The following is a 23,474-nucleotide window of genomic DNA, read 5'->3' as shown; positions in this document are numbered from 1 at the left end:
TCCTGGAATGGTCCCATGGCAGCCTCCTTCCTCAGGTCTTTCCCCAAGTCCCCACTTTCTACAGAAGCTTTTCCCAGGGGTCCTTGCTGCTAGTGCCTTCCCTCTGCTGATTATCTCCAGTTGATGCTCTCTCTCGTTCGGACATTGCTGCTTACACCCTGTCCCATTGGCCTGTGAGGTCCTAGAAAGCTGGGGCTGTTGCTGTTTAGTGATCCCTCCCAGCATTTAGCACAGTGCTCGACACATCCAGGATCGAGTGTTTAACAAATGCTTAAATAACTAGACTCTTGGCCCAAGTAAATACAGATGCTTTTCTTTTTGTCTTATTATTTTTTTTATTCAATAGAAAACCCAGAAAATGCTCCCAGGTTTCTGCATATGGAGAAGGGGGAACGAGTCATGCACTGTGGCCAGCTAACGATGGAATGGGCAGAACAACCTCTGTCTTCCGTGCAGAGGGAAGCTCCTTTTGGGGTGACAGGGAGACCTTGGGGCAATGAATGAAGTACCCAGGCCCAGCAGACCTAGGGGCCTGGGGGTGCAGGGAGGGGAAAGGGGGGCTACTCAATGGCTTTGGTCACATTAAAAAAGTCACACGACGTGGGCTTGGTAGCGTGGCACCGAGTCATCAGCAATACAAACTGTACAGGAGTTCTAGAAATTGGACATGTAAAAGGCAGGATTCTCAGCACAACCCCAGAAATCGCACACATGCATACTGAAATGTAAACATAGGCGGCCTAGAAAACAAGAATGGGAAGGAGCAGCTCAGATGACTTACAAAACTCACCGTCACAAGAGGGGGCCGGGAGAGTGCCGGAAACTTGGCAACTACACGGAAGCCTGGTAGCAAAAGGTGTCTGAAGGGGGACCAGCTGTTTAAAGGAGTGTGGGGGTGACAAATCGCACTGTGGCCAGCTAAAGGGGAGGAAGCGGATCTGGCTAATTCTTGTCCTTAAAACCATGGGAGGAAGCAGACAGTTTATGCCACGGCTGTGAGTTCCCCAGCTGGTGAATTTTCCATTAGAAGTCTTTAATTATATGAAATGTTTCCCAAAAGACGAACAAGAAGTTGACTCAGGCATTTATAGTTGAATTCCAACTTTTTTGGGGGGTAGGGAAAAAGGCTGAAAAAAAAATGTAAAAATTCCCATAGACACATTGAACATTTCCTGGTTTGTTTTTTTAAAATGAGTTCTGGACAGAATTTTCCTCATCTGACCATCCTATTTTGTTCTCTAGATTTAGTTGAACAAAAAGGAAGGAGGAGAGCAAATAGGAAGGGCCTGGTCCTTGGGAAGTCTGGGTTCTTAGCCCTGGCTCATATTCTGGGAACTTGGACAAATCTCTTCTCCCAGGCCTCAGTTTACCCATCTGTGAAATGAGGTTGCCTCAGGGTACCATAGGGCCAAGAGCACTAGATAAAAAGTCAGGGATTAAATTCCACTGGCCAGCTCGTCCAAGGTGGCCTCTCAGATTTGTTCCAGCTCTAGGTCCATCTTTTTGGTCCCAGAAAGTTCCTAGTGACAACTCTAGGGGTGGAGGCCAGGCCTTTATGATTTCTTTCTCCAACCAAAGGTTGAACCTCTGACGAGGCCAGAATGCTCCCTAAAGAAGTGGCTGCCTTGCTCCATACCGAGACATACTAGCATTCATGCCAGATTTACAATGAGCTTCGGGAAGTCAGCCGGGACCCTGTGGGAATTGTGTGGGTGAGTTTTTGGGGCTTCCTACAAAAGGAACACAACTTCCGTCACACAAGTCACAATGCAAGGATTCCCTGTGCTGGATGGATCTGTTCCAGTTTCCACCATGAAAAAATGTTTTGCTGAACATCTAAGATCTGGAAGATCTGAAAGAATCCAAGATTAGACTTGGGGCTAAGTCATTAAAGGATGCAACCACCTGACTTCAAAAGGGGAAAAAAAACCCCCACCATTTAGAAATGTCTATTTCCTGTCTGAAAGGAAACTCAAGAGAAACAGATCCATGGCTGTTGTGGTGCATTCAAACTTGGCCCCGGAAAGTCCCTGGAAATCCTTAAGTTCCTTTATCATCGTACATGCAGACTTCGCTTACAGGCCTGCTTCTTTCTACAACTTATCAGAGGTGGGCTCTGCCCTGTTTCCAACCTGGGCCAGTCCACCCGCTCCATAGGCAGCCTGGTGGCCTAGTCCCTCCCTCATGAGGACTTCCTAAGCTGATGCCCAGCTCAGAACCCACCAGCCTCAGCACCCCTCTCCCTGGTGGGCACAACAGGCATTTGCAACTGCTCCTGGCTTTGTCATAAACTTGCCCCTTCCCCCCATGGTCCCGGAGCCCCCACGCTGTGGATCCACACGAGTAAGGGTTTCGTTTTTGGTTTTGTGGATGGACATTTTGCCCCAAATCCAGGTCCGAGGTTGGAAGCTGGACCAGTGGGTTTCTGTTGCTGCTGCTTCTTTGTTTTGCCCAGGGGTGAGCTTAAAAAAAAAATGGTCAGCACGATTAGGGAGGCAGGAAGGCCGGACCACTGAGCAGGGGTCATTAGTCCAATCCTGACTTGGGCCACTGCTCGCCTTGGACAAGTCTCTGTAAATAGGAGCCAAGATCCTCGGTCTAAACTGGCTCTCGGCTGTGGGCTCTGCCTGAAGCCCTCTGGAGAGGGGGAATGCTTCGAGGAAATCCTGATGTTCTGTTTTCAAATCCCCCCTCAGCTCAGAGAATTTAAGATTCCTCCCAAATCTGCCGCCCCACGGTATTGGGCCTTTCCCAGTTTTAGCGTCCTGTACGTGAGGCTTCCTTCTATTCTGTGTATATGCCAAGCTCCCTTCCAAACCTGCTATTCCACAGTTCAAAAGTTTATAAAAGATGGCATGATATCTGAAAATGGACCCTAGGGGTTCTCTCTGCTTGGGGGAAAGGAAGGGCATAAGCACGCAGACAGTGTCCAAATGTGCCAGGCCCTGTGCTAAACACTTGACAAATATCATTTCATTTGATCCTCACAACTGAAGGCAGGGGCTGTCATTACTCCCACTTTATAGATAAGGAAACTGAGTCCAAGAGGGGTGAAGTGACTTGTTCAGAGCCACACAGCTAGTGTCTGAGGCCTTCCCAACTCCGGGCCTGTTGCTCCACTTAGCCGTCTCCAAGGGGGATGGGGTGCCAACGCTACAAGGCATCTTACGTTAGGGGTTATCTGGGCTTCTGTGAACCTAAAACACTGAGGTTTTGGGCAGTGGCTCTTCCCGAGGTTTCATTTGTGATCCTATCTTGTTTTAGGCATTTAAAAACGTGGTTTTGGGAAAGGGATGAAGGCTAAGAATTCCTGAGCTAACCCAGCCCCCATTTTACAGAGGTGGAAATCAGAAGCCCAAGGAAAGGAAGTGACTGATCCTAGGGGTCTCCCCACCGGAAATTGGAGATATGGGGGTGGGGGTGGGGTGTGTACCCACTCGGATGGGCACATGACATCTTCCTTTTCATAGCCCTTTAATAGAAACCTGCCATTTCCTTTGGCTATTTGCAAAGGGGTTCAGAGAGGGCGGGCCCTAGGCTCTATCAGACCATCCAAGGGGCCTGGGCACCAAAAAGGGGGAGACTCCAGACTCAGCCCTCGGGGCCTTGACCTCAGTGGCATTGTAGGAGCGATGGCTGACTGCCTTTAATGCTCATCTCGGACCCACTTCCAACCCTCTAAGTGGGTGTTTAATCATCGAACAGACTTGAAGTCCATTCAGAAAGCTCTCCCAGGACCCCTACCACGTGCCAGGAGCTGCTACAAGGCGGAAGGGGCAATGGGGGGCCCAGGAACACACAGAGACGAGAACTGAGGGAAGGAGCCCCCAAACCATGACCTCGGAGGTCTACACACAAACGAGCAAAATGGAGGTTGAGGTCATTCCTCCTGGGCTATCCTGGAGACTGACCCCCGAGCGGGGGCTTCGGCCCTTCCAGGCCACATCCCCTGGGAAACCTTTGGAATGCGGGCCCAGGAAGGACTGGGGAAGCATGGAGAAAACTGGTTCCAGGACCTGGGGAGAAGAAGGGGAAGCTGGCTTCATCTAGTCCCCTAAGGACGAGAAATCACATTCTTTTAAAGTGGAGATCATCTGAATATGAAAGAACACGATGAGAATTCAAGACTGGCAGGATGCCCGTCTTCAAGCTTGAATAGGGGCCGAGGAAATTAAAAAAAAAAGGTTAAAAAGATAATATATTTAATTGGGAAATTTACCTGACTGCCCATTTCCTTAGTCCTCTACATCCCTCCAGCTCCTATTCCAGAAAACCAAAGCCTGCCAATCAGCGGCCTTTTCTGTTGGGTTCAAGGCTGCAAGCTCGGACAAAAACCCGACTTCAGTGCACAAAAACGTGAGCTTCCAGAGGGCAGGGCAGGTGTCTCTGTGGACGGGCTCGGGGTCACAAATGTGTAATAAATGCCCGTTTGTCCACCGGGCTGACCCCAGCGTGTAGAGACGGCCATCTTGACCTTAACAGAGCCAAAGCCTACTTCTATTCGGTTTCCTTTGGAACCAAGATGTTGCAATTGGTCGGATCAAAGGAGGGATGTCCTTGGGGCTTCCAAAATGGAGAAGGGACGCTTCCTGGGGCAGGAGTGACTCTGCAAGTCTGCCGGAAGAGCCCACTGGTCAATTACCTATGGGCCTGTCACCAGCCCAAGGCTGAGGATTGGCCAGATGAGGATCCATTTTTTCCAGCTGCAACAGACTGTCTATTAAGAAGGCTGTTACGGATGTTACAGAGGGACTACAGAACTGGAAGGGAAAAGAGTCCAACAAGCTAAGACAGCTGGGTGGCTCCATGGTTTGAGACCCAGGCCGGGAGATACGAGGTCCTCGCTAAGTTTAAATCCGGCCTCAGACATTTCCTAGCTGTGTGACCCTGGGCAAGTCACTTCATCCTCCGTTTTGGAACTGATCCTTAGAAGATTAGATGTTTTAAAAAACAAACAAGAGTCCAGCAAGCCCACTCCTCTCATTCCTCAGGTGAGAAACCTGAAGGCTCAGAGAGGTCATCCTAAGCCTGGAGTCACACAGCCAGGAAGGGCCAGAGGCAGAATCTGAACTTGTCTTTCCATCTATCATTCCATTCTGCCAAGTTAAATTGTAGCCATGTCAGGAACGTTCTAGATCCTTTAGGCACTGAAAACAAAGGTAAAACCAGTTTAAAACCCAGCAGCAGCAGCAGCAGCAGCAGCACTCAAAGGGCCAAGTCCATCATCTAACATCCTGGACGGTGGCATGACAGCTGTCTTCAGCTGAGGCTCGGAGGGTCTCCCACCCCCGCTGACTCCCTGGAAGCCTGAAGGCTGCACAAGGAACCAGCCTTCTGTTTGGCCGAGTCAGGATGACGGGGAAAGCCCGGCCCAGGAATGTGGTCTCATAAAGGAAGAGAAGCCTCCTCTGCTCATGGAAACCTCCACTCTCCCCTTCCATTCAGCAAAATTGCCTGACGTAGGGAGGCTGGCTCGTCCCTTCTGGGACCCTCAGGCCTCGTTCCAGCCCTGAAACACCCCTCTTGACCCCACAAGACAGGGCAGGGACAGCGTCCACTCAGTGAGAGGATGGAGGTCTGTCTAGGTCCTGGACCTTCCCAGGCTTCTACTTTTTCTCTGTAAGATTCTGGACGTTCAGATCCTCAAAATGCTGGAAACAGAGTTCAGAGAGCAAGAGCAGAAGTCCCGGGGCCCAGAGGGTCCAAAGGGGGAACTGCTGGGGCAGTCTGCACTGTGTCTAGGGGAACTCCAGGCTGGTTTCTGGCAGCCGCGGGGTAGTGCTTGGGAAGGGAAAAGATCCCAGGGCTGGGAGTCAAGAAAGTCAGCTTCTAGTCCCAGCTCTGCCACTAAGTGGCTACGTGGCCTCTGGCAAGTTCTGTCACCCAAGGACCCCCCGAGCCCTGACCTCTGGGCTCCCAGGGGCCTCCCAAACTGGACTGAAACTGTCCAGGGACTCGGCACCCCAATCCTGACCCCCGCCGGCACTTCTCTTCGGCAGCGGGGCTTTCGTTTTCCTCCCAAGGTGCGCGGTCTGTCTGGGGCGGGGGGGAGGGAGGGAAGGAGACCTCTTTAAGGGCAGCGGCTACAGAGAAAGGCCTGCCATCAGCAGGGGAGGGAAATGTGTGGTTCTAGCCACTGCTGCCGGGCACGGGCATGTGTGGGGGGTGAGGGGGCATCTCGAGGAAGGAGAAAACGGGGCCACTTCTCTGGGAGGTTCTATGGCATCTGAGTCACACAGCGCCATCCAGACACCTCTGGCTAGACAGACCTTCGGTCCACCCTCGAGCAGCTGCTCCCACAAGTCTTTGTCAAGCAGGGCCAGGGAAGAGACCCCTCACCCTGCTGCCCAGGGCGGGCGGGTGCCAGCCGGGCCTCAGGCAGCCCTGCCCGCTCTGGAGTGGCGCCGCCCGGGTCAACACTACAGTCTCAGGGAAGTTCAAGCACCCCCAACCCCACACAGAAAAACCACGGACAGGCGGGATCCAGGGCTCCTCCCGCGGGGAGGAGGTCAAAGTGCCTTCACAGAAGCTGTGCTCACATCTCATCTTAGCTTATAAAAGTAATAAATTAATCTCGGGATCTGCCTCCGGCTATTTACAACGGGCCGAGCGGCCGGGCCAGCCTCCTCTCACCCCCCAGCTCCTGCACGCTACAAAAATAAGGAGACTTCTTTGCAGTTTGTAGAAAAACACTTGTTGTGGTTCTCGCGAGTCAATGTTTCCTTGTTCTGGGTCTGGGTTTCTCTGTTTTTGTCTTTTTAAGGGCTACGCATGTTCCGAAGGCTCGTTCTTCCTGAGGTTCTCCCGCGCCCGTCACAGGATACACACATCGACTCGCACCGAGAGGAGGATGCAGAGCGGGTGGGATGGGATGGGCTGGGGGGTGGGAGGCCCCCTCTTCCTGTGACTCCCACCGTGGACCTGGCTTCTAGCGCCGATCCCCATCCATCTTCCTCGATGGCCCCGTGGCATCTCGCTGACTCGCTCTGGGAGTCCGAGGCTCAGGTCCTGCCCGCTCCTGGCCTCCCGAGAGCTGGAGGATGGGCAGGGACTTGGCGGCCTGCAGGGGGGCCCGAAGAGGCCGGCCGGCCCTGGGGGGCTGCTGCTGCCCCCCCGAGCTCAAGTCCCGGAGGTCCCTGCTGCCCCGCCGCTGGGCCGAGAGGCTCTTGTACTCCACCGCCTTGGTCCCGTCCGTCTGCTCAGTGTAGACCTTGGCCAGCAGCTGGAGGGGGGGGTAAGAGCCTTGGCACTCCCACTCGGCCGAGCCCGGCTCGTGCACGTCGCCCTCGGAGCCCTGCACGGCGATCTGGGGCACGGGGGGCGGCTTTTGTTCTCGCGCCCCCGGCCGTGGCCCCCGGGGCTCCGCCCGGCCCTCCTGCCCGCGGGGGCCCTCGTCCCCCGGGGGCTCGGGCTCGTCGAAGCTCACCTCCTGGACGGCCTCTTGCTTTTTGAACGAGTCTCGACGCTCGGACAGGTTTAGGCGTCTCATGACCACCACCTCCTGGTCCCTGTCGTGCCGGTCTCCGGCCCAGTCTCTCCCCCGGCTCGCCGTGCCTGTGTAACCGGCCCCCGAGAAGGCCTGGACCGACATCTCCTCGAGGCCGTCCCCGTCCCCCGCCGGCATCTCGAGGGTGAGCTTTCGGCCCCCCAGGGGCTTCTTTTCCATGGAGCAGGGCGTGATTTTGTCGGCAGACAGCCCTCGCTTCAGGAGGGGGGACCGGGGGGTCTCGGCGCTCCGCGGCCTGGACGTCTGCCGGCTGATCATCGGGGGCGACAAGGTCTTCCCCTGGAAGGCATAGAGGTTTTTGGGGTAACCCGGTAAAGGAGACGGAGATCTCTGGGGCGACGGGGGCTGGGGTCCCGGTGAGGGCGTACAGGCCAGCGGGGATGGAGGGATGCTGCTCGTCGACTTCCGGCGGCCGACTTTGTAGCGCGGGGCCCCCAGCTTGGAGGCCAGGCCATGCAGGGAGCTGGGCCGGATGTGGCCCGCCGGGGAGGTGGGCGTGCTGGACGAGGGTGAAGTGCTCTGTGGAGACACCGTATCTGAAAAGGAGAGAGGTCGCCGTGAGAGCTCCATCCGTCCCAGGCCCCTCCTGCTCACCCCTGCCTCCCTCCTCCAGCTTCCTCCCCTGGGGCCGCTGTCACCGAAGCCCGGGAGCAGTTCGGGAAGGCCAGGGGTGGCCGCGGCCCTGCCACAGGCCAGGAATCAGCCCACCGCTTCACGATGACCGTTTTTTGGTCCTGGGAGGGAGGCGCTCTGTTTGCACTCTACAGCGGAGGGAGCTTTGGGAAGGGACTCGCCCAGGGTCACACAGCTAGGCAGCACCTCTCACCCCGAGGCACTGCCCTAGCCCCTGGCTTTCCACAGAATGGGTCTACTGAACGTTCCCCAGGCTTTGCATTCTATTTCTAGACGCGCCCAGGTGCTTGCAGTGCCTAGAATGCCCCCTGCAGCCCAGCGCTTCTGAAAAGCCCCTGGCGTCCTCCCATCTCCCCGTCGCTAGCCCTTCCACAGCATTCAAGTCTGAGTTCACCCTCACAAGCTCCCCAAGAGGCCTCCAAGTCACAGAGCAGGAAAGGAGGCCCAAAGGGCCCCTGGCACTTCCAGCCTCCAAGGCCAGAGCTCTGAGCGCTGCGCCCCCTAGCGACTGGCCATTAGAGCTGGGCCTCTGACCCACAGCCCCCTACAGGGGGTCCCCGTCAGAATAGGACCTCCCTGCAGTCAGGGCAAGTTCTGCCCAGGCCCGGTCCAGAGCACGGACTTGTCTGAGGATGCGGGGAAGGGCAGAAGCCATCTCTCGGCCACCTAAAAAGGGAGCTGGCTCGGGGGATGAGGACGGCATCTCAGGAGCAGCAGCGCCTGGCACAGGCGTGGCACTCGGTAAATCTTTGATTGACTCCCTGATGGACAGACAGGAGCCAAAACGGAGATGAAGAGACAGCTGACATTCCGGGTGGGGAAACTGTGAGAGGAGTAGAAAATGGAGGAGCAGCTGGGTGGCTCAGAGGACGGAGACCCAGGCCTGGAGACGGGAGGTCCTGGGTTCAAATGTGACCGCAGACACTTCCCAGCTGGGGAACCCCAAACACGCAGCCCTTACTGCTCTTGTGCCTCGGAACCGCTACACAAGGCTGATTCTAAGATGGAAGGTCAGGTTTGAAACAAAAACAGGAGAAGAGGAGAGGAGAGGAGAGGAGCAGTCTGTGAGCGGCGGCCAACTCAGGACTGTGCATCAGGATGGGTTTAGTCCTAGTTGGTCCATCCAGAGACACATTCTAGCCTAAATAGACTCTGGAAAGGACCCTCGGGCACAAAAATGTGCAGGGCACAGAAGGGTAAAGCAAGGGGGCGCCCATCCATCGGGGAATGGATGCACAGATCAGGGCAAATGAATAAACAGAAAGGAATACGGTTCCTCCAAAGAGAGATCCTCCAAAGAGAGAAACTGATGCAGAGTGAAGGAAGCCGAAGGAGAACAATTTATCCACTGTACAAATGAACAGCCCTGAAAGCCTTAAGGATTCTGATCCACACAGCTGAGATTCCAGGGGACCAGTGATGGAGAAGATGGAGAAGAGGGCAGAATGGGACACACATTCCTGGGCATGGCCGGTGGGGGATTTGTTAGGCTTGACTAGGCAGACTGGTTAAATAAGGGTTTTTTGGGTTTGTTTTTCTTTTCAAGGTGGAGAAAGGAAGAGGGAGAGATAATACTCATTTGTTGAAAAAAATTAAATAAAAAAAAGGAATTAAAGACTCAATTCAAATGGTATGCTGTGGAAATCAGAATTCCAGAAGTAAAGCAGTCCAGGATAACAAGCACACTACACCAAAATATGGGGCAAGAGAGCCAGTCCCCTGCCATCTTGCTTGTTCCCCCTATGCCTGTCTGTGAGAGGCACTGTGTTATAGGGGTGGAGGCTCAGCCTTGGTGTCTCGGAGAGCCAGCTTCAAGTTCTGCCTCTGACACCCCCCTGGGTGACAAAGGCACTGTGTAATGATCAGTTAAAAGAATCAAGGAAAGAAAAAATCCCCAGGGCCTGATGGATTCACAAGTGAATTCTATCAAACATTCAAAGAACAGCTAATTCCATTACGATACAAACTATTTGACAGAATAAGCATAGAAGTTCTCCCAAATTCCTTTTACGACACAAATATGGTTCTGATTCCAAAACCAGGCAGGTCAAAAACAGAGAGAGAAAACTATAAACCAATATCTCCCTAGTGAACATAGATGCAAAAATCTTAAATAAAATACAAGCAAAAAGACTCCAGCAAGTAGTTATTCACTATGATCAGGTGGGATTTATACCAGGAATGCAAGGATGGTTCAATATTAGGAAAACCATCCACATAATTGACCATATTAACAAGCAAACTGACAAAAACCACATGATTATCTCAATAGACGCAGAAAAAGCCTTTGACAAAATACAACACCCATTCCTATTAAAAACACTAGAAAGCATAGGAATAGAAGGGTCGTTCCTAAAAATAATAAACAGTATATATCTACAACCATCAGCAAACATCATCTGCAATGGGGATAAACTAGAAGCTTTTCCAATAAGATTAGGAGTAAAACAAGGATGCCCATTATCACCTCTATTATTTAACATTGTATTAGAAACACTAGCAGTAGCAATTAGAGAAGAAAAAGAAATTGAAGGCATCAAAATAGGCAAGGAGGAGACCAAGCTATCGCTCTTTGTGGATGATATGATGGTCTACTTAAAGAATCCTAGAGACTCAACCAAAAAGCTAGTCGAAATAATCAACAACTTCAGCAAAGTTGCAGGATACAAAATAAACCCACATAAGTCATCAGCATTTCTATATATCTCCAACACAGCTCAGCAGCAAGAACTAGAAAGAGAAAAGAATCAGGGGCTTGGGGGGTGGGGGGTCAGGGAAGAAGAGATGAGACCTTCCTAAAAGGATGCAAAAATTAACTGGGTTGGGTGCAGCTGGGTGGCTCAGTGGATGGAGAGCCAGGCCTAGAGTCTGGAGGTCCTGGGTTCAAATCTGGCATCAAGACACTTCCCAAGAAACCACACCGGACAAGTCACTTGACCCCCATTGCCTAGCCCTTACCACTCTTCTGCCTTGGAACCAATACACAGTAGTGATTCCACAGAAGGTCAGGGTTTAAAAACAAAACAAAAAACTAACTGAGTTAATGGAAGTCAACAAGTATTTTATTTGGCCCCTAACGGTGTACCTGACACCTGCATTAAGTGCCGGCCAGAGATTCAAAGAAAGGAAAAAAACAGGCGAGTTTTCTTCCAGCTGAAGGTCCGAGTAAAGGCAGGCAAGCTGCTGGTCGGGCATGCTATTGGTTGGCCCTTTCTAGGTCGGCCGGTGAGGCCCAAGAATGGACTTTTGAAATCATGGCAGGAATTAGGGTGAGGGCATTTCAGTTAGAGCTTGAGGGAAGATGAAGGTGTTAGTGCTTTCCCCATCCCTCCTGCTCTCCTCTGGCTTCTCAGGCCCACGGAAATCCCACTTTCTAGAAGGCCTTTTCCAGCCTAAGCGGCCTCCCCACAGCCCGTCAGAAGAGAAGGCTGAGCCCCGGCCCATTCCAGCTGGGGTTTCTACAAAGGCTTTCAGATTGAGAGCGCGTGTCTATGGAAGCAGAAGAGGCCCCAAGGAGCCCAGGGAGGGTCCCTCCCCCCCTTCCCAGAGGGCCCCCAACCGCTCAGTACCTGGGGGGGCATCGGGAGCGGGGCTGCGGCAGGGGGTGGCAGGGCCAGGGGACAGGCTGTGGGTAGGAGAGCCAGGAAGGCTCTCGCTGGAAGATAGGGAGTGGTGGAGCCCAGATGAGAAACTCCGACTCGTGTGTAGCATCGTGGACTGCTTGGAGATCTTCTTGAAGAGAGACTTTCGCCTTCAAAGGGAGAGAAGAACAAACAACATGCCCATGTGTTATGACATTAGGCAGTAAGAAACAGCCCTGATGGGGGCCAGAACATGCAGGACTGTCCCTTCTCGTGGCCTCAGTTTCCCCATCTGTAAAACAATGGGGTTGCCAGAGCATCTGAACCATTTTCGTGGCACGGACACTTCCTCTGGTAGGTAGTCTGATGGAGCCTGGGTATGGACCAACCTTCTCAGAATGACTTTTAACTGCATCAAATTAAATAGAGGATTATAAAGGTTAGTGAGGATAAAGATGGAGTTAACACTTTGTTTTTCTTGTCCTGAAATCTCTAAAATGCCCCTGAACGAGATAAACGTTCAGGCTCCAACATCCGACGCTCTCTGTACGACGTGCAACCTTACCCGACGCTGCGCTTGGCCTGAGGAGCCTTCCTTCCCGTTCTAAGGCTCCTTCTGGCGCCGACATTCTAGATTGCTGCTGCTGTTCTCTTAAACATCCTTGACTTTTTTCCAATCACATTCATTTTTTAAAATTCTGAGACCCAAATTCTCTCCCTCCTTCCGTCTCCACAGCCCTCGTTGAGAAGACAAGCAACCCAATAGAGGTTAGACATGGGCGGTCATGTCAAACACATTTCCAGATGGGCTGTGCTGTCATTTTCTGTCTAGGGTTTCCCCAAGCTCTGAGGTTCTAGGTTCTAGGGCCCCAAGCTCTGCTATCCTGTTCTAAGAGCCCCCCCAGGTCTGACATTCTCTCTTCTAGGGCCTCCAAGTTCTGATGTTCAAGGCTCTGAGGTTTTTTCTAGCTCTGACATTTTTATATTTTAAAGTTCTTGTCGGCCCCGACCCTCGGGGTTCTTGGAGCCCGTCTCTTCCCAATACCCTCGAGTTCCCCTACCTGCCATCTATCAGAGGCTATATGTCTATCAATCAAAATGTATTTTCTGTACAATTATGCAACAAGTCCCAGGGCAGCAGGCCTGCGATGGATGCCAAGCGGCAGTGGGAGGAACTGGAGCGACACCTTAGGGGATCCCCGGGCACAGCGGCCTCCTCTGGAGGAGGCGAGTTCCCAAGTGGCCTGGATGGCGTGGGGTTGGGCCAGAGGCCCTGGCAGGGGCACCATAAATGGTACAGCTGGGCGAGCCAGCAAATTCTGGGGAATTGGGGCCCCTGCCCTGTTCTCAGCTTCTGTCAGAGATTTATTTTGAGCAAGGCCCAGAGTCTCATTTGAAAACCGCAGATTCCTCATTTCTCTTTAGAGTTTATGAAACCCCCGGCCCTGGTTCCTCCCAAAACCCTGCTCGCCCTGCGAAACCCCACAAGGAAGTTGTTTGCACAGAAAAAGCAGGCAGGCCCGGAGCCAGACTGGGTTACTCTGCGAGGTCCTCGCCACAGGTTAGTGTGAGAGGACTTAAACTTGGGGTCCCTGGACAGCGGGCAGATCTCAGGAGATATCTGCACTGGGTCAACTGGATTTGTATGAAGCTCTCCCTGAGAATGTGGCATTTCCTCGATTACTGAGAAACCTCTGAAAAAGGGTCCATCTGCAGGCTTCCCCAGACTGACTGCCAACAGGGTCTCAGACACACAAAAAGGGGAAGAATAGCAGGGTGACCCGGGGTGGACTGGGAAAGGGTCGGAGTTCACTGGCCGTGAACAAGGCAGTAGGCGAGCCATTTGCTACATCTGAGACTCAACTTCCTCATCTGTAAAACAGAGATAACTATCTACAAGAATAATAAGTATCGTCTCTATGGCACCTGCCCTGTACCAGGGACGGTGCCAAGCATTTCATTTCACAAATAGGATCTCACTGGATGCTCGCAACATCTACCTGGGAGAGAGGTAGATGCTGTAATTCTCCCCATTTTACAGATGAGGAAACCAAGGCAGACAAAGGTACAGTGCCCTGTTCAGAGTCCTACAGGGAGCATCGGAGGCTCATCCCCAAAGGCAGGGATGTGAGATGCTCTGTAAACACTGTAACCCTTCATAAACGTCACCCAGCATCAGGGAAAATTCATGATTTCAGTGTCAGGATCTGGAGGTGCTTCATGACCCTTAAGAGGATCAAAACCAAAACAGCTCCCCCCACCCCTCACCAGGGGGCATCTCCAATGAGCGGCCACAACCCCACTGTAGATGCTAGGAAAGGGGAACATGTCACCCCCTGACAGTCTGTTCCCCGAAGGCGGGGGATAAGTGACTAGAGCGTGTCTGAGGTCAGATTGGAAACCAGGACCCCCCTTCCCCATCTCTAGGCCTGGCTCTCTCCACTTAGCCACCTTGCTGCCCCTCCACTCCCCTTTTTTAACAGCTACGGAAACAGAGGCCCAAATAGGGGACGGGCCTTCCCCCAAGATCCAGAGCTCCAGAGCCTTCTCTGTGCCTTCAGGGCCTCTGCTTCAGACCACCACCAACTCTGCTCCGACCTAAGCGTGGTCCTGAGCCCGCGGACCCTTGGGAGGCGCTGGAAGGAGAGCTAGCATTCACACAGCATCACGAGGTCTGCAAAGAGCCCGGCGCTCTGTCTCGTTTAATCCTCACGACGGTGCTTTATCATCACTCCCATTTTACAGGGGAAACGGAGGCCAGCTGCCCACAATCACCCCAACTAGTGTCCGAGGTGGCTGCGTGGCCCCCACCCCGGATCAGCACCCACCTGTCCTGACTCTCACGCTTCCTGCTTTTCTTGCCTCGCCGGGCCATCCTGCCTTTGTTGTTGTGCTTTCGGGCCGGCCCCACCTTGATGGAGGTGTTCTCCAGGGCCGTGGTTCTGAGGGAGATCTTGTTGTTGCTCTGGAGGGCACAAGACAGGCTCAGGACCTCCCAGAGTGGCTGCCGCTCCCCCGCGGCCCCCCGGCCGGACCCTGGCACCCCCTCCCACTCTCCCCAGCCCCCGGGCCTGCGCTCAGGCTACCTTCAGCAGGAGCTCCACCACGTCCATGTGAACCAGGCCCAGCACGGACTCCCCGTTGATGTGGGTGATGAGGTCTCCCGCCCGCAGGCCAGCTTCTTGGGCCGGGCTGCCCTCCTCCACGCTCTGAAGGAGAGGAGGGGGGCGGTGAGGGACTTCCTGGGGAGGAGCCAGAGGCACCCCCGAACAAGCTTTGTCTGCCCACGTAGGGGCATGTAAGAAAGGCTTGTGGAGGAGGCAGCTGGGCAGCTCAGGGGACGGAGGGCCAGGTCTGGAGACCAGAGCTCCTGGGTTCCAATGTCGCCTCGGTGCTACCTAGCTGGGGGAACCCCCGCGGTCCAGCCCTTCCTGCTCTTCTGCCTTGGAATCGAGAGAAAGGTGAGGGTTTAAAAAGAAGAAATGAATGAAACAGGCCCGCCAGGCTCCGGCTCTGAGGCCTCCGCTCCTGCCCCGGCCCCGTCGGCTCCAAGCTGGGGGCATGCTGTCTCCCCATGGATGGGGCCTTGACCTTTCTTTGTAATCCTTAGCACAGAGCCCGGCACACAGCAAGCACTTGATAAAAGTTGGCTACGCATTGGCAGCAAAACCCCAGGCAATGACTTCCTCCCTCTGGGCCTCCCTGACGAGATCTCAGCGTTTAGCTTGGAGGTCGGAGGTCAGGGAAGCTGTGGTTCTAGGCGTGGACCCTCTCCATCGCGCCCTACAGTCAACCCGGGCTCTCCTGTTCCACACTCGGCCCCTTCCAGCGGGGAAGGTCCGTCCTCTTGGCCGTGGGGCGAGCTCCCTGGAGCACATGGGCTGCCCTTCCCCATCCTCGGCCCACCCCGCCCGGCTTCCCAGACTCACCCAGACCATGTGGTGCACAGTGTAGACGTCGCTGTCGCCCATGTAGACGCGGATGGCCCTCAGGCTGAAGCCGAACTTCTTTCCGGAGCTGTGGATGATGATGGGAGGCCGCAGGCTGGTGATGCCGATGGAGGAGTCCCGGCTCGGGGAGGAGTCCCGGGAGGAGGGGTTGGAGGAGAGGGAATGGGGGGAGATGGGACTCATGAGGGCCCCGCTGCTGCAGTCGTCTGTGGAGAGGCACCAAGGAGGCCCCGTGAGCGCCGCACCCTGGCTCCACGGCCACGAGGGACGGGAGGCCCTCTCAGAACCATGGCTTCCCTACACGTGACTCCTCCAGGAGCCCCGAAGGCTGCATAGAGGGAAGGGTGGTGGGAGCTGACCCCCAGCCTGGGCACAAGGTGAGCTCGGAAACGAAGGGCTGAAATTCCTTGGGGCTTTAGGCCTCCCCGGGTCTGTGGGGATGAGTCACTTCCCCTCCCAAGGACTCTTGACTGTAAAAGGAGGGGTCTGGATGAGGTCATCCCTAATGCTCTTTTCCAGCTCTCCCTGCTCAGCTTTCACAGAGCCAGAGTTCAGGTGTGAGAAAGGCGGCCCCCCTCCCCCTTCTGCTGGGAGACCCCCTCCCGGGGCCACCTGCTCCCCTGGGGGATGATGCAACAAATCAGGATTTCCTCCCCTGACAACGTGCCCCGGGAGGGCAGGGCAGGGTCGCGCCTCTGTTTATCCTCGGTGCCAAGGCCAGGGCCCGAGATGCAGAGGGCCCTTCATGAATGCTGACTGCTGTGAGGAAAGGAGGGAGCAGGAAGGTTCCAGAACTGGAGAAGTGGCCGGGCGGGCAGTTAAGCGGGCAGGAGCGGGGCTTCTGTCTAGTCTCCCGGGGTGGACCCAGAGAGCCGGCTGTTCTCTCCTGCGGCTTTCCCTGTGACCCAGCCTGGCTGGGATATCCCTGCAGAGCTGCTCTCCCTCGGAGCCCTGCTCCCGCTCCCGTGCCCCCCTAGTCCCCATCTTTCTGAGGCGACCAGCTTGTTGTGGGGGGAGGCTGGAGATCCCCTCAGTCATTAGACCCAAGTGTGCTGCGGCGAGCTGTGCCTGGCTCTGCCCGCCCTGGGCTGCTCTGCCTCCCAAACCGGAGCCCTGGCCCTAGACTAGCACCCTTGAACCTGCCTAGTTAGAGAAGCGTCAGATTAGTAATGCTTGGTGCCCTCGAGGAACGCTCACCGACAGCCTGCCTCCCTGAAGCAGGGCAGGGCTAAGCGGCGCCGGGGCCCGGGCGCTCCCCACCGTACCTGAAGTGATGACTAGGGAGAGGGCGGAGACAGAGGCCGATTTGGGGACCCGGCTGCCCCCGGGGGACGTCTTCTGTTTCTCAGGCGTTTCTTTCTGGCCACGCCGGCCCGGCCCGCCACCTTCCAGGACCCGAGGTGTGGAGTTCTTCGCCCCGGTACTATTACTCCGTAATCGGACGTGGTTGAGGCTGGAAACGTCCGCTAGGAAGGACAAAGGAGGGCGTTGGGACGCGGGGACCGCTGTGCCGGAGAACAGGCTGGGCCCCCAGGAGGCCCCATCAGCCGGCCAGGCCAAGGCTCCTCTGTCCCCGTGCTGGAGGGGGCAGAGGGCCCGGGCAGAGCTACTCGTGCGCTCAAAGCCCTCTGACACTCGCTGGCTGGGTGACCTTTCTGAGGCTCAACTTCCTCATCCATAAAATGGGAACAGGAGGACTCGCGGGGCCTAGCCCTGCCTCACTTGTAGGGAAGCTCCAAGGAGAATCGTGCCCAGAGGCCCGCCCGTCCCGCACCGGCCCTGGGCAGCCCCTACCTGTGAGGGCAGACACCTTAGCCGTTTCTCTCGCCAGCTCCTCGGGGTCTCCCAGCACAAAAACGGGCCTCTCAGGTTTGGCCGGTCCCTGGCAAGGGCCTTCGTCCTCGGAAGAGAAGGCGAACTTGGGCATGGGGTCCAGGCTGTAGGTGGTGCTCAGGGCTGAGGGGCTCTGGCTCCGCTCTGGCTGGGAGGACGAAGACGAGGAGTGCCGCAGCGAGCCGGATGACGTCCAGGACCTCAGCCTGGGGGGAGGGAGGAGGGGCAGGTAGGGAGGGACGGGGCTCCAGGAGCGGGCGCCAGGCCCGCCCAGGCGCTTCTGCCCAACACAGTCCCTAGCACAGGCACTTGCAGACCTGGCCGTGGCTTTTGGGTTTGGGGCTCTATCGGGGTGAGACAGCTGCTCCCTCTCTGCAAATCACAGCTTTCAGGCTTTTTGCTTCTTTCTGTGATCCTCCCCCATTCCAGGCTCTTTCTTGCCTTCCTCTCTCCTTCCATCTCCCTCGCTTTCTTTCTCTTTACCTCGTCTTAGAATCCGTACTACGTATTGGTCCCAAGGCAGAAGAGCGATTAAGGGCTAGGCAAGGAGGAATAAGTGACTTGTCCAGGGTCTCCCAGCTAGGAAGTGTCTGAGGCCACAGGGGAACCCAGGGCCACCCCTCCAGGACTGGTGCTCTATCCCCTGTGCTATCTAGTTGCCATGGAATATTATCCCATATTGCAGAGGAAGAAATTGAGGCTCAGAGAGAGCCCTGGGTCCACATGCTGATGGTGCCCTTCTCCCTGCCCGTCTCTAGAAGGGCCAGAGGAGAGCCGCCCACCTGGGCCTATGCTGTGGCCCTCTCTGCCAAATGTGGGCTGGGAAGGAAGCCAAGCCCCTGGGGCCCGAGGTGTGGGCAGGCCCTGTGGTACCTAACCCAGCTCTGCATGTTCCCATTAGCGCCCACTCACCTGACCTCTGTGCTCAAAGGGCGGGTCTTCTCCTCCTCACCCGAACCCCGGTCCCACCTCTCCGACCTCTCCTCCTTGTCCTCACTATAGCTTCTCTCAGAAAAGTGTGACTGAACAGCAAGGAATTCAGAGCTGCTATAAACCTTCAGAAAAGAGAGGGAGAAAGGGGTGCATTGGCCCACAACAGATATGGTGCCCCAATTCCTTTTTGGGGGTCTGTTTAGTTTATTAATTTTTTTAGACTTCGAGTTCCAAATTCTGCCCCTTCTTTGTACCTCCTCCCCCTCCCACTGGAAAGGAAAGCAATATGACTTCAATTACACATGTGAAATCATGCAAAACCTATTTCCATATTAGCCCAAAGTGCCCTAATTCCTGAAGGGAAACTGGACCCCCTTCTCTCTACAAAAAGGTGCTGAAGTACAGAAAACAGCATTAGAGTGGAGAGAAGCCTTGGAATTTGAAGCTATCCTAATGATGGGAAGAACTGGTCATGCTTAGCGGGGAGAGAGAAGACTTTGGGAACATGGTGGCCATCTCCATCCAGCAGGGAAGGAAGGAGTCTTGTTCTGTTTGACCTCAGAGGGCAGCACCAGAAGTATTGGGGGGGGGGGGGTTAAAAGAGGCAGATTTAGTCTAGAAGTCAGGAAAACTTCCTAACATCAGAGCTGTCCAAAGAGGGAACAGGTTTCCCTTTCCAAGAGATATGGAGGGTTTCCTCTCCTTGGAGCTCATTAAGCATAGCCTAGATGGTGACTTGTCAGGTCTTTTATTGGCCGCGGGGAGGGGTTGGAATTTGAGTATGAGCTGGACTTAGACAGCTTACAACTCTCAAATTCTGTAAATCTTTAACTCCAAATATCGGGGCTGAGAGGGTCCTCAGAATACAGAGTATGTCAGAGTTTGGAGGGACTTTTAAGATAAACCATCTAATTCAAGAGAAAAGAAAAGACAATTCAGTTTATTTACTGCTGGAAAGGACACTTTACAGCTGGTCTGTTCCCTTTCTGCCTCCACCCATGAGCAGAGGGGGGAGGAAAACTAGGAAGGGAAGAGATCAATAGGATGCCCATCACTCCAACAAGTGCCCAGGACAAGCTGGTCAAACAGATAACTAGTGGCTGGGACAAATGAGAAGCCAGATGGGAAAAATAAGTTTTTGAGGTCATCAAGATGCCTCAACAAAGAGTTCTATCTGGGAGAGCCTTTTGGTTCAAAGTTAAGACGTTTAGAGTTGGATTTCACAACATAAGTTTAGAATTAGTGAAGAAAGGAACTAGGAATCATAATAAGAAATGCCATCCACAGCCAAAGAAGGAACTGTTGGAATCTGATTGCAGATCAAAGCATGCTGTCTTCCACTTTATTTCCTTCATGAGCTTTTTATTGTGTGTGTGTGATATGTATCTTCAGTCACAGCATGGGGAATATTGAAATATGTGTGGCATGAAAGCACTGGTGTAACCTATGTCAGACCATTTACCACCAAGGGAGGAAGAGAATCTAAATCATAATATGTTAGAAAACAATGGTAAAAATGGTTTCTATATGTCATTTTAAAAAAAGAAAAAGAAAAATGCATTGGAAAAGAAAGGCAGAAAGAAAGAAACCAAGGTTTACTCAAGATGCTCCCTTTCTTTCAGCCTCACCCTTCTTGTTTACTTAGTAGCTATGATGACCAGGAAGATGGATTCTTGGGCTAAAATACTTTTTCAGAACTTCCCATCTTCAATATTCCAAGGATTTGTGAATTGGTCAGTGAGGATGAGGGGTTCCTCAACCACTCTCTATGGCTGTTGTGACCCCATCCACATTCTAGCCCTGTGGAACTTGCCAGAACACAACAGCTCTGAGAACCCAGGTTGTTCACCCTGCTACAACAAGGACTTCTGTGGAGGAACAAGTCTTGCTTTTGTAAATGAAACTAAATATTGGGGTAATTTGTCTTGTCCAAGCTCAGTTCCAGAGAAGAACTGAGAAAATGCATCTCTTTCCCTTCACTGCAGAAGAGGGGAGCTATGGGTATAGAATATTACATAAACTGGCCAGACACAGTCAGTGTGTAAAGTAGTTTTTCTAAATGGTTTTTTCCCTTTCCAGTCCCTAAGGGGGGTAAGGGTAGGAGTGGAGGTGGGGAAGAGCTGGAATAAATTTCTACTAGAACACGAAAGTGATAAAATCATTTTTTAAATAAAAAGGTTTTATTTTTTGCAAAGAAGGATTTCTTGGTTCAGATTTATAATTTCATCTAGGGAAGATGAATTCGTTGGAAGGAATCTTAGCCTCTCCTGTCCTGGCAGTGGTGGCTCTTCCTTCTCTGTTTAGAGGAGAAAGGTAGTGAAAGAATTCTTACTGCTCCACTCTCTTGGCTATCACATGATGAAGGAAGAGGTGGGGATCTGGACATGGGGGCAATCCAACCACTCATCCGAAACTTTAAAGATCCTGGCGACACTGCCCAGTCACATAGCCAGCATGTGTGAACAGCAGGACTTGAACTCAAGTCTCCTTGATTCCATGGCTGGCTCAATAGATACTCTACTATGATGCCTCTCCTTAATTAAAGGAACAAAAGGGTAAAAATGAATGGTTCTGATCTATTAATTTAAAATGGTTCATCTATTAGGGTTGTGGAGGGGAAAAAAGATAAATTTCATAAGATTTTTGGCTCTCCAGGGGCTCATCTCAGATCAAAGGATATGGCTTGTTTGGAACATAGGCATTTTGGAGCTGGGAGTGGGGAGATGGGTTACCTAGTCTAACTCGAACTAAAAAAAGAATCTTTCCAGCCCTTTGACACATGGTGACCTGGCTTGGGCTTGGGATGGGGAGGAACCTCTCTAAATAGTCTTGCTCCTTTTGGTAGAAAGCTTTATTGTCATGAAGTTTTCCTTAGTTGGTCTCTGTGCTCCAGGGTTTGTCCCAAGCCAGGGCCAAGAAGAAACACCAGAACAGCCCCTGGACATGAGGGCCCTTCGAATGCTGAAGAGAGTGGTCACGTTCTCCTAAATCTTTTCTTTTTCAGCCTCAACCTCCTCAGTTCCTTCCACAAGTCCTCTAGGGTCCCCTTCTCCCTTCTGGTTGTGCTTCTCAAGGTTCTGGCACCCAGGAGAGAAGGTACTACTCCAGAGATGGTCCAAGTATGAGAGGCAGCAGGCCCATTGCCTCCCTCCTCATGTAGCCCAAGACCACACTAACTCTATTCTTGGCTGCCCTATCACAACTCAGAGAGAGAGCTTGCAGATCACTGACACACCCAGATCTTTCAGACAAAGTGCTGCCCAACTACAGGCACCCAAGCCTGCTTCGTGGCAGCTTCTCCCAATTACTAGCATTTAAGAAATGCGTATTGATTGACTGACTGCCTGGGCAAAGTCCCCAAGAGGAATCCACAAGGCTTCTGAGGGCTAAATCTGTGTGTGCACCCGTTAGGTGACACAGCACATCCCATACCTTACTAAACCGGTGTGAGCAGGAAGAAAACTGGGGGATTTCTGTAGACGACTCCTCATCATTTGTTTCATCATCCTCTGACCCCAGGTGGCGGTAACGTTCCGATCGAGCTAGAAGGAGGAAGATGTGGGCTGGTGAGTGGACAGGGCCTTTCTCTTTCCTTAAATTCTGCCTGACTCCCTGGAAGTCCTATGAGGGGCATCAGGATCCCGGGAACATGGGCACAGCTGAATGGGACCTTGGAGGCCATCTGGGTTGACCTCTTTTATTTGGCAGATGAAGAAACTGAGGCCCAGAGATTCTAAATCATTTGCCCAAAATTACCCAGGGAGCCAGAGGCAGAGCACTTTCCCTTTGGCCTCTGGTTTAGGGAACTGCCTCCCTTTTTACCTTTCTCCCCAGTCTTGTAGGCTGAGGAATTCAGTTCCTCTTTGGGGGAGAGAAGGGTAAAGCTGGAACTTGCCTACCTCCCCTCTGGTTCTTGGTGCCCATTCATTGTTAAGGGAGAAGACAGAAGGCTCTAATCATGGAGCCTATATCTCTAAAAAGGCTGTTTCTTTAAACTGTATGATGAGAGCAGAGTGAGAGATAGGGAATGCAGGAGACCTGACACCTGGACAGCCTACCTCTGATTTGGACTGGCTGTGTGTCCTTGGACAAGTCAATTCCTTGGTGAGATCCCTTGATCTTCTAGAACTATTCTAGAGAGTCTAAGGTCTCTCCCAGCTCTCTAACACTGAGCTGCATCTTCCCCAAGCCAATGGCAGACGGTCCATCAGTTAGTTAACTAGCATAAATGACATAGACACAAAGAAAGGCCAGACTGTCTTTGCCCTCAAAACAACATGCCAACACCGTGCACAAACAAGATATACACAGGATCAGTGGAGACTACCCTCTGAGGGATCCCAGGTGCTTGCAGAGGGTGGGATTGTGAGGACTCAAAGGAATCAAGGAAAGCTGGAAGGAGGAGAGGAGGTGAGAGAGTTCCAGGAAAGGGGACAGCAATGAGGCCAGTATCCCTGGACTGCACAGTATGTTGGAAGTGTAGGAATAGTAGGAAAAGGCCAAGTTGTAGAGGGCTTTAAAAGCCAAACAGATGCATTAGGATGATTAATTTGACAAGTGAGTGTAGGGAGAGACTCAAGGCAAGGAGACTAGGCAGCAGGTCCCCACCAATAGTCCAGGTGTGAGGTGTTGAGGGTCCGAACTGGGAAGGGCCCCCAGTGTCCAAGAAGTGGAAGGGGTTGATCTAGGAGCTGGCCTGAAGGCAGAATCAATAGGGCCCTGAGAATGACTGGGTGGGAGTGAGCAAGAGTGAGAATCCAAGATGGCAGCCAGGCCATGAGCCAGGGTGACTGAGAGGAGGACCGTACCCTGGGCAGTAATGGGGAAGTCTGGAAGAAAGGAGGCTGGGGGGCGGGGGAGGGAAGAGAGCAGTGGACCAGGTGAGCTGAAGATGTCTACAAGACACAGTCAGAGGTGTGAGAAGAGAGGCTGGGGAGAATCACCTGCACAGAGAGGATGGCTGAATCCATGGGAGCCAATAAGACCCTGAGGGGAAGAGTGTAGAGGAAAGAGAGAAGGTGGCTCAGGATGGGGCAG

General features: G+C 53.3%; 1 protein-coding gene across 4 annotated transcripts in view; it reads right to left on the bottom strand.

Moving 5' to 3' along the window:
• Positions 1-310: 310 nt before the first annotated feature.
• MAST3 (microtubule associated serine/threonine kinase 3) overlaps positions 311-23,474 on the bottom strand; it is a 103,165-nt gene continuing 80,001 nt past the window's right edge. For all 4 annotated transcript variants that reach the window (XM_056822116.1, XM_007489222.3, XM_056822115.1 and 1 more), the window contains 9 exons: positions 21,870-21,979; positions 18,417-18,559; positions 17,466-17,710; positions 16,937-17,137; positions 15,651-15,877; positions 14,808-14,930; positions 14,550-14,686; positions 11,710-11,891; positions 311-8,043 (listed from right to left, as the gene is read on the bottom strand). In XM_056822116.1, the coding sequence (XP_056678094.1) occupies positions 6,929-8,043; positions 11,710-11,891; positions 14,550-14,686; positions 14,808-14,930; positions 15,651-15,877; positions 16,937-17,137; positions 17,466-17,710; positions 18,417-18,559; positions 21,870-21,979 (2,483 nt within the window). In that variant the 3' untranslated portion in view covers positions 311-6,928. The remainder of the gene's footprint in view (positions 8,044-11,709; positions 11,892-14,549; positions 14,687-14,807; positions 14,931-15,650; positions 15,878-16,936; positions 17,138-17,465; positions 17,711-18,416; positions 18,560-21,869; positions 21,980-23,474) is intronic.

This window comes from Monodelphis domestica, chromosome 3 (assembly GCF_027887165.1).
Source record: "Monodelphis domestica isolate mMonDom1 chromosome 3, mMonDom1.pri, whole genome shotgun sequence".
Lineage (NCBI taxonomy): Eukaryota > Metazoa > Chordata > Mammalia > Didelphimorphia > Didelphidae > Monodelphis > Monodelphis domestica.
The sequence above is the reverse complement of the archived record's forward strand: the minus strand, read 5'-3'. Positions and strand labels throughout refer to the sequence as shown.